General features: G+C 44.1%; 1 protein-coding gene across 1 annotated transcript in view; it reads left to right on the top strand.

The window, feature by feature from the left end:
* The first annotated feature begins 1,231 nt into the window (after positions 1–1,231).
* The window catches only part of CXCL17 (C-X-C motif chemokine ligand 17), a 16,970-nt gene continuing 7,585 nt past the window's right edge, over positions 1,232–10,616 (top strand). Inside the window, exon 1 of the mRNA XM_003799481.3 lies at positions 1,232–1,376. Coding sequence (XP_003799529.1) covers positions 1,298–1,376 — 79 coding nt within the window. The 5' untranslated portion in view covers positions 1,232–1,297. The remainder of the gene's footprint in view (positions 1,377–10,616) is intronic.

The following is a 10,616-nucleotide window of genomic DNA, read 5'->3' as shown; positions in this document are numbered from 1 at the left end:
AAACTTTTTAAACAGGGGGCCAGTTCACTGTCCCTCAGACCATTGGAGGGCCAGACTGCGGGCCCCTGGACAAGTCAGCTGCTAAGCAGGACAGGCAGCGGCGGGCCAGATAAATGTCCTAGGCGGGCCGCATGTGGCCCCTGGGCCGTAGTTTGAGGACGCTTGCTCAAGAGGGAGTTCACTCATGCCTTGCCTTTTCCCTCCTCTCAGCTGAAACAAAATCAGACCACCTATTCTCACTCCTGGCCGGGGGGCTTCCAGGAAGGGCCTCCTGTTAACCTTCCCTTGAGCCCCCCCACAAATACCACCCAGCATTCAAGCCTCTCCTCTTTCTCTAAGCAGCTTTCCTAAAGTCTACTTAAGTGTTCCCATAACCCTTGGTGTTTGCTGTAAGTATTTTTACCTTTCTTCTTTTGCTTGGGGGCATTTCCAAACAAGGTCTGGAGCCAGGAGCCCCAGCAGCTGGGCAAACACACCTTAGAGCTCCTTCCTTCCTGTGGCTCCTATTTCTCAAATCCTTTTGGGCCTTTACTAAATCTAGGGGTGTCTTCCACACCCAGCTCTCTCGCCTTTAGACTGGATCAAACAAGCCACAGCCACCTCCCCAACAGATGAAAGAGGAAGCCTGACTTAACCCCGTGCTCCAGAGGCAGCATTTTGGGCAAGAGAGAACTGCCTCTTCTCTTGGATGCTGCTCTGCTGCCACCTTACTGGCTACAGATTTAGAGAGAACTATGAACAGAGCTGGGACATGGGAAATTTCCCAGGCAACAACACTACTGTTGCCAATATTTTGCCAAGGATGGGAGCAGGAGGACAGAGGGGAAACAGACCATGTCATGCTCCTGTCTGCCAACACTTAGCACCCACTTTCCTGACAAATATTCAGCTAGAGAGAATCACTGGAAAGTACAAGGAAATCCAACCGAGAAAAAAAAGACTTGAGGAAGAAATCATAACGCAGCAGGGGTGGGGAGGCGAGAAGGAGTATGGGAGGGAACGAGCACTGCTGCCAAGTTATCAGTCAACTTCTTATGTTCTTAAGGGTGCTGCATTTCTTTTGTTTGACCAGTTTTACCTCCCAGATTCTAGTAACACACATGGTCTGATCTGTTACCTAACAGCAAGGCCAGCGTCACCTCACCTGTTCTTGCCCTTTTATGTAAATACTGGCCTGGGACTAACGTGCAGACTGCCAGCCTCAGTACCTAGCCCCAGCCATCCCCAGAGATCAGAAGCCACTAACTAGGACCTTCGACCACTCTTCAAGCCGCTCCCAGCAGCACCAACATTTGCCATGAAAGTTCCAGTCTCTTCCCTCCTTGTGTTCCTGCTACTAATGCTGACGGCCATGGTCTCTAGCAGCACAAATCCAGGTAAATGGGATTAATTGTCTATGAAGGGGAAAAGGGAGGAGAAAATGTAGTAAAAAAGGCCACACCTGCACTAAAACGTAGCCCCTTGTAACTACAGGGATTTGGGAAGAGTGAGCGGTTCTCAGTGCCATTTACCAAAAGGAAGAAACTATTTTTTTTTTTTTTTTTTTTTTTTTTTTTGAGACAGAGCCTCAAGCTGTCCCCCTGGGTAGAGTACCGTGGCATTACAGCTCACAGCAACCTCCAACTCCTGGGCTCAAGCGAGTCTCCCGCCTCTGCCTCCCAAGTAGCTGGGACCACAGGCGCCCGCCACAACGCCCGGCCATTCCTTGGCTGCAGCCGTCATTGTTGTTTGGCGGGTCCGGGCTGGGGATTCGAACCCGCCACCTTAGGTGTACGTGGCTGGCGCCCTAGCCGGTTGAGCCACAGGCGCCGAGCCAAGGAAGAAACTATTAAATGAGAGTTAAATGAGACGCCATGAGGGTCTGGATCTGGAGCTGGCAAAACATGCATATGTACATAAATACCAGCTCAACACAGGTTTGCTCCCTCACCTTCTCCCCCACCCCTTTTCCAGAAGAGGGGGTGTATCTCCCCAGGACCAAATGTGGTGATGGTGGTGGAAAGGAGTTGAAGGCAACTGTACGTTCACAGAAGACAAGGAAGTCCTTGCTTATGTTCTTTACAGGGCACCGGACATGCCACCAACACTTCCCCGCACACCATTCTGGAAGGGAAGCCTTTTCCATCCTAGGACAGGTCCTGAGGCTGGAGACCTGAGCCTGCTTGCAAACCTCCTACCCCTGCCCACCTTTCCGGCACTTCCTCTCTGCTTACTAACAAATACTTCACGCCCTCAACTTGACCATTTGCTCTTCCTGGAACAGGTCTTGTGTTTTCCCACCAGCTCAGAAACCACATCCTCCCTCAGCTCCTCTCAACCCCTCCCACAACCAGCTGTGCACCCCCACCAAGGCATGCTTAGTCCCACTGTACTCTCTCTTCTTGCACTTATCACCTGCCACGACAACCAACCGTTCCTGGGCCTCTCCTACCTCTAGCCCTGCTTTCTAGATGGCAACCTCCTTGGCAGCACAAACTGGTATATTGTTCTATCACCCTCATGCTGTCTAGCACAGTACTCAGCAAATATTAACAAGTGAAAGGAAATGTTCTCAGGTTTGCAAGTTCAAAATGTCATCCTTTTGAGACTATACACCACAGCTCCATAGCAGATCCACTGACATTTGAGGCTGAACAATTCCTCACTGTGGGAGCTGTTCTGTGCACCGTAAGATGTTTAGCACTACCCCATGTGGCCTCTATCAACTAGATGCCAATGGCAGCTTTCCCCTCCCCCACCCCACCCTGTTAGGAAAGCTAGAAATATCTCCAGACATTGCCAAATGCTCCCTGGTGGGTAGCCACCCCCAGCTGAGAACCAATGCCCAATGCCAGTAGTTCTCTAACCTGGCTGCACGTGTTTACATTCACCTATATATTTAGACTTAGCTTCAAAGTCAGGGGTCCTAGATCCAGGCCCTGGCTCTGCCACTTACCTTGCAACCCTGGACAAGTCACTTCATTTTCTTTCTTTAGATAAGAGTCTCACTCTGTTGCCTAGGCTAGAGTGCCGGGGTGCCATCGTTGCTCACAGCAATCTCAAACTCCTGGGCTCAAGAGATCCTCCTGCCTCAGCCTCCCAAATAGCTGGGACCACAGGCTCCTGCCACAATGCCCAGCCAATGTTTCTATTTTAGTAGAAATGGGGCCTCAGTCGTGCTCAGGCTGGTCTCCAACTCCTGAGCTCAAGGGGTCCTTCTGCCTCAGTCTCCCAGAGAGCTAGGATTACAGGCATGAGCCACTGAGCCCACCTGTTACTTCATTTTATGAGCCTAAGTTGTATCATCTTAAATGAATAACATACCACTTCTCATACAGACTTGTTGTGAAGATCAAATAATTTATAACATGTCCTAGGAAGAATTCAGTAAATGTATTGAATGGAATTTCTAAAGTAGCTCCTAAAGCACAGGGCAACAAACTGTGCAACCAGATGGTGCAGTCACAAACCACATCATTTGGGTGGTGGCTGGGCTCAAGCCGTTTTTCCCAGGCCAGGCAAAGTTTTACAATGTGGGCCTAAGTCTGAGCTAATTAGTAGATAGAGGAAATGACACCCCTGGCCCCTGAAATAATTCTCAAACTAAACCTAATCCTATTTTATCTCCTTTTTTTTTTTTTTTTTTTTTTTTGAGACAGAGTCTCACTTTGTCATCCTCTGTAGAATGCCCTGGCATCACAGCTCACAGCAAACTCAAACTCTTGGGCTCAAGTGATTCTCTTCCCAGAGTAGCTGGGATTACAGGCACCTACATCAGATAGTTTTTAGAAACAAAGTCTCACTCTTGCTCAGACTGGTCTTGAACCTGTGAGCTCAGGCAATTCAGCCGCCTCGGCCTCCCAAGTGCTGGGATTACAGGCGTGAGCCACTGCACCCAGCCTATTTTATCCCTTAAAATAACCACATACATGTTCAATATGCTTTGTACAGGGGATAGGAGAAAAAGGAAGTAGGTGAGAATGTGAGGATATTAGGAAATAAATTACTTATAATAATAATTATCTCTAGCTAGGCATTGTGGTGGGCACCTATAGTCCCAGCTACACAGGAGGCTGAGGCAAGAGAATTGCTTAAGCCCAAGAGTTTGAGGTTGCTGTGAGCTGTGACACCATGGCACTCTACCGAGGGTGACAAAATGAGACTGTATCTCAAAATAATTATTATCTATTAATTATAAAATTACTTACAACAATAGCTGATGAGCTAAGAACTCCTATGTCTCAGGTATTGTTCACATATGTTCTCTTATTTTGTCCTCACAGAAATCTAATGCATTTGTTTTTATTTTTTAACCCTTTATTTTTCAGGCTTTCAAAAATATTATAAAAATAGTCAGAGTTTCAATGTATCCTTCATCTAGTTTTTTTTCTTTTCTTTCTTTCTTTTTTTTTTTTTTGTAGAGACAGAGACTCACTTTATTGCCCTCAGTAGAGTGCCGTGGCATCACACATCTCACAGCAACCTCCAACTCCTGGGCTTAGGCAATTCTCTTGCCTTAGCCTCCTGAATAGCTGGGACTACAGGCACCCACCACAACACCCAGCTATTTTTTTGTTGCAATTTGCCTGGGGCCGGGTTTGAACCCGCCACCCTCAGTATACGGGGCCGGCACCCTACCCACTGAGCCACAGGCACTGCCCCATCCAGTTTTTTTTTAAATAACCACCTACAGGACAGACACAATGGCTCACATCCATAATCCTAGCACTTAGGGAGGTAAAGCTAGGAGGATTCTTTGAGGCCAGCAGTTTGAAGCCAGCCTGAGCAACACAGCAAGACTCTGTCTCTCAAAAAAATTTCAATTAGACAGGTGTTGTGGCACACCTACTCAAGAGGCCAGGCCAGGAGGATTGCTTACTCCTGGTGGTTGGAGGCTGCAGTGAGCTGTGATCATGCCACAGCACTTAATGCCTGGGCAACAGAGTGAACACCTGACTTTAAAAATAAATAAATAAATGACATCTTACAAAACCATGATTATTACAACCAGAAAATTAGCATTGATAGAATAATATTAACTAATCTACAAATGTTCAAATTTTGCTAATCATCCACTAATGTCTTTTTTCTGGTCCAGCACCTATTCCATGATCTCACACTGAACACATCTGACACATCTTCTGGGTCTCCTGCAGTCTAGGTTAGTTTCTCAGTCTTTCCTTGTCTTTCCTGACCTTGAGACTTTTGAAGAGTTCTGGTCAGCTGTTTTGTAGAATGCCCTTCCATTTGGGTTTGTCTGATGTCTCCTCATAATTAAGTTCAGGTTATATATTTGGGGGACAAAACCACAGAGTGTGTGTCCTCATTACATCACATCAAGAGGCCTAGGATACTGATACCTCTCCTCCTTACTGACGATGCTAACTCCAAGCATTTGGTGAAGGTGGTACCTGTTAGGTTTCTCTACTCTAAAGTCACTATTTGTCTCATTGTAATTAATGTACCTTATGGGGAGATACTTCGGGACTATGAAAATAGCCTGTTTCTTCTCATCATACCCATTAAATTCTAGAATCCATTGATGATTCTTGCATAAAAACAATTATTACTGTGGTGTTAACCAAATAATGATTTTCTTTTTCCATCATTCCTTCTGTATTTATTAATTGGAATTCTATTAAGTTATTTATTCTCTCCTACTTATCCAATTAGTTATTTATATCAGTATGGACTCGTGGACATTTATGGGTTAGAATCCAATACCATCATTACTTATTATGTTGTTTATATGGTACCAAAATTGGCCCTTAGGAGCTCCCTCTAGTTAGCTTCTGTACCATGTCCCTGCCATTTTTCAAGCATTTCCTTACTTTATGGCACCAGAAGATGCTCCAGACTCGTCTTGTGCTTTCCTACCCCAGCCCTGGAATCACCCATTTCTCCAGGGAGCCGTAGTTTCTTTCATGGGAGAATGATACTTATAAACCCCAGGTACTGGGTATGTCCCTTGCTGGTAGGCCCTACTGTTCCTAGGCCCTCTAGTGGACAGTGCTGGGAAGCAACACACAAGCGCGCTAATGTACTGTAATTCCCCCCACTATTCCCGGTTTCAATATTACAGCTGGGATCCAAAATATTAAAATATTTTGATACAAGTAGAGAGAGACAGCACATTCACATAACTTTTATTATAGTTTATTGTTATAACTGTTCTATTTTATTATTATAATCTCTTACTGTGGCCTAATTTAGAAATTAAACTTTATCATAGGTATACATGTATAGGAGAAACATAGTGTATATATGTATGGTTCAGTACTATCCAAGGTTTTAGAAATCCACTGGGGTTATTGAAACACATCTCCCATGAAAAAGGGGGGGACTGGCTTGTCATAGTTACTCACACCTGTAATTCTAATACTCTGGGAGGCCAAGGCAGGTGAATTGCTTACTAAAAAATAAACTAACTGGTTTTGTGGTGGGCACCTGTAGTCCAAGCTACTCGGGAAGCTGAGGCAAGAAGATCACTTGAGCCCAAGAGTTTGAGGTTGCTATGAGCTGTGATGATGCCACAGCACTCTACCCAGGGCAACAGAGTAAGACTCTGTCAAAAAAGAGGGGGGGAGTGACTGTACTATTACTAGCCACGTTTGACAAATCAGATAAGTGAGACACAGAAAAGTTAAGCATTTTATCCAAAAACACAAAGCAAACATGTAGTAGAACTGGGAAGTCAAAATAATGATAAACATACCAAAAGTCCTAACAAGTGGAAATACAGTAACTTCTTTACACAAATACATCAGCAGAAAGCCACAAGCCTAGCATTCCAGCATAGATGCTCTCTTTCAGAAAATAAGTAGAGGTCCATTGTAATAACCAGAATAATGACCATAACATGCTGAACACCCACCTGGGAACTGGGAACCCACAGTAGCTCATTTATTCCTAACAACTCTGCAAGGTGGATATTACTACCCTCGTTTTAAAAACCAAGGATCAAAGAAACTGATTTGTTCAAGACTACATAGTGTAGTCAAGTAATTGACCCCAGGTCTATCTGGATATAAAGCCCATGCTTAATCCACTGGATCGATGTTTTCCCAAAACTGATTTTAGGTGGAACAGAAGTAAGCTTCTTTTCTACTTTAATAGTTACATGTTTTTATTACTGCATGTTAGAAAAAAAATTAAGCATACATCACATGGTAATTTCGCAGATAATATTGCATAGGATGAACTGTTTTGAAAAGTAAATTTATTTAGAAAAAAGTATGAAGTAAATAGTAGAGGTGGTACAAGCTGTAGGAAAAAAAATCATGAAGATGGTTTATACATGTCTGAAGTTTGTGAGACGTAATACTACAGTACTGTACAGTGTCATTTTTAGTTACACTTCTGAAATTTGGGCCACATAGGGCTGCAGAAAGAACAATAAACTAAGAATCCTGGACCCAGGCACAGTGCCTATAAATTACTACTGTACTCTAGCCCGAGCAACACAGTGAAACCCTGTCTCACAGTTTGTGATATATCCTCTTTCACTTTAACTTTGGCCAGACTGATGACGATGTGGCTTGGTCATGTCCTATTTGCCATGAATCTTCCAGGTGTTCAATGACCTTCTTGTACCTGGATGTCTAAATCTCTCACCAGTCATAGTGGCTCACACTTGTAATCCCAGCACTTTGGGAGGCTGAGGTGGGAGGATCGCCTGAGGCCAGGAGTTTAAGACTAGCCTGACCAACATAGCAAGACCCCCACCTCTATAAAATATTTAAAAACTAGGCTTGGGCATGGGCCTCCCAAGTAACTGGGACTACATCCCTAAGGCCCTACTCAGGGAGCTGAGGCAGGAGGATCACTTGAGCCAGGAGCTGAAGGTTACAGTGAGCTGTGATCATACCACTGTACTAAAGCCAGGGTGACAGAGTGAGAGACCCTGTCTATAAATAAATAAATAAATCTGTAGCAATACCAGGAAAGATTTCCATTTTCTCCATTATTCCTCTTAGGTTTTCCATGCATTTTGCCTTTTCTTCTTCTCCCTCAGTGATACCTATGATTCTTACATTTGTGTGCTTTACATAATCCCAAATTTCTCAGAAACTTTGTTCATTCTTTTTTATTCCTTTTTCTTCATTTCTGACTGGGTTAATCCAAAAGCCTTGTCTTCAAGCTCTGAAATTCTTTCCTCAGCTGGGTCTAGTCCGGGGGTGTGCAACCTGTGGCCTCCTGGTCGCATGATGATTTTATAAGGACTTTTTTTGTTTATCAGCGGTGTCAGATATCATGAAAAGTATGCATAGACTTTTTGTTTGTTTGTTTATTTGTTTGTTTGTTTGTTTTTGCTAATAAGCTTTTGCTAGTATCTGTGTAGTTGACATGTGGCTCAGGACAGCTCTTATTTTTCCAGTGTGCAGCATATGGGGAAACAAAAGGTCGGACACCCCTGTCTATTGTGACAACTTTCTATTGTATTTTTAAATTCCCTAAACGATTCATTTCCAGAAGTTCTATTATGGGGTTTTGGGTTTTTTTTTTTTCTGAGACAGAGTCTCACTCTGTCACCCTGAGCAGAGTGCCATGGTATTAGAGCGCACAGCAACCTCAAACTCCTGGGTTCCAGCAATACTTTTGCCTCAGCCTCCCAAGTAGCTGGGACTACAGGCATATGCCACAACACTCAGCTAGTTTTTCTATTTTTAGTAGAGATGGGCATCTTGATCTTTCTCAGGCTGGTCTTGAACTCCTGAGCTCAGGGCACCCATCAACTTGGCCTCCCAGAGTGCTAGGATTACAGGCATAAGCCACCACACCTATTATGTTTTTTCTTAGATTACCTCTTTAGTGAACTTGTCATTCATATCCTGATTTTTTTTTTTTTTTTGGTTTCTTTGTGGTGGTTTTCAACTTTCCCATCAATCCCATAGTACTTACTTATGATCTATATTTTGAATACCATATTTGACATTTCAAAAAATTTTTTTGGTTAGAGTCCATTGCTGGAGAACTAGTGCGATCTTTTGGGGGATGTCGAAATAGCCTGTTTTTTCATGTTGCCAGAGTTCTTACACTGTTTCCTTCTCATCTGGAACCTCTTCTTGCAGCTCAAAAGAGGCAGTTTTACAGTCATCTGGTCTCTTGGTAGGAACTCTACTGTTCAGTATAGAGAGGGAGACATACACTGCCTTCCAGCTCCTATAGGTAGGTACCAATGTGCTGCTGATGATGATTTGGGTGAATTTGACCTCCCCCACAGGGAGGGTGTTTAAACGATAGTGGTATTTGACTAGGTTAGGTAATCCCATTCTCAGGCCCCTACATGTCACCCTTGAGTCCTAGAGGGACCCAACTGAGCTGAGCTGCCAAATTTGCCCTCAAGCTTCCCTGAGTTCATGTGCTGGCTGTGATAGTGAGAGTTGGGGCAATCTGCGCCACAAGAAAGCTCAAGCAGGAAAAGGGCACTGTAAGCCTGTGACAGGAGAAATGAGCCCTTCTTGATGAGATCAGGCAGTCAGTTGTGGGGTGCACAAGCTGCTCATACTTCCCTTTCTTGGCAGTGACAGAAGTCTCTGTCTTTTAAAGGACATGAAAAGCATGCAGATTCTCAGCTCCTCCATTAGCCCATCTGCAGCCTAGGTGGTGGTCAAATTACTTTTGATCCAGTAATTTCACTTTGAGAACTCTCTCTCAAGAAAATAATCCAAAAGTTGAAAAACAGTTATAATGACCAGAAAAGTATCAGTATCTAAAAATAAAATAGTCTACATATTCAGCAATGGGAGAATAGTTAAATAATTTGGAATACATATACATGGTTATTAAAAATGTGTTATGAAGATGACATAGCAACATTCTTATAAAGTGAGGGGAAAAGTGAGTATGTGAGTATCTGTTCACATACTATGGTTATTGCTATATAAAGAAAATGACATGCAGGTAGAAATACACCAAAATATCAAAAGTTGGTAGGAATAGGCTTGGTGCCGGTAGCTCTGTGGTTAGGGTGCTGCCCATATACACCAGGACTGGCGGGTTCGAACCTGACCCAGGCCTGCTAAACAACAATGACAACTACAACAAAAAAATAACCAGGTATTGTGGTTGCTGTCAGCTATAATGCCATGGCACTCTACCAAGAGCAACATAGTGAGACTCCGTCTCAAAAAAAAAAAAAAAACAGTTGGTAAGAATAATGATTTTAACCCTGTGGCTCACTCCTATAATCCTAGCACTCTGGGAAGCTGAGGTGGGAGGATCCCTTGAGCTCAAGAGTTCAAGGCCGACCTGTGTAAGAGCAAGACTGCATCTCTAATAAAAATAGAAAAAAAATTAGCCAGGCATTGTGGCAGGTGCCTGTAGTCCCAGCTACTCAGGAAGCTGAGACAGGAGGATTCCTTGAACCCAGGAGTTTAAGGTTGCTGTGAGCTATGCTGACACCATGGCATTCTAGCCTGAGGAACAGAGTGAGACTCTGTTTTTAAAAATAACAATAATGGCTCAGCGCCTGTGTCTCAAGTGGCCAAGGCACCAGCCACATACACCTAAGGTGGTGGGTTCAAATCCAGCCTGAGCCCGCCAAACAACAATGATGGCTGCAACCAAAAAATAGCCAGGCGTTGTGGCAGGTGCCTGTGGTCCCAGCTACTTGGGAGGCTGAGGCAGGAGACTCG

The sequence above is a fragment of the Otolemur garnettii genome, unplaced genomic scaffold (assembly GCF_000181295.1).
Source record: "Otolemur garnettii isolate 467f Iridium unplaced genomic scaffold, OtoGar3 scaffold00152, whole genome shotgun sequence".
NCBI lineage: Eukaryota > Metazoa > Chordata > Mammalia > Primates > Galagidae > Otolemur > Otolemur garnettii.
Note: the sequence above shows the minus strand (reverse complement) of the source record. Positions and strands in the feature narration are given on the sequence as shown.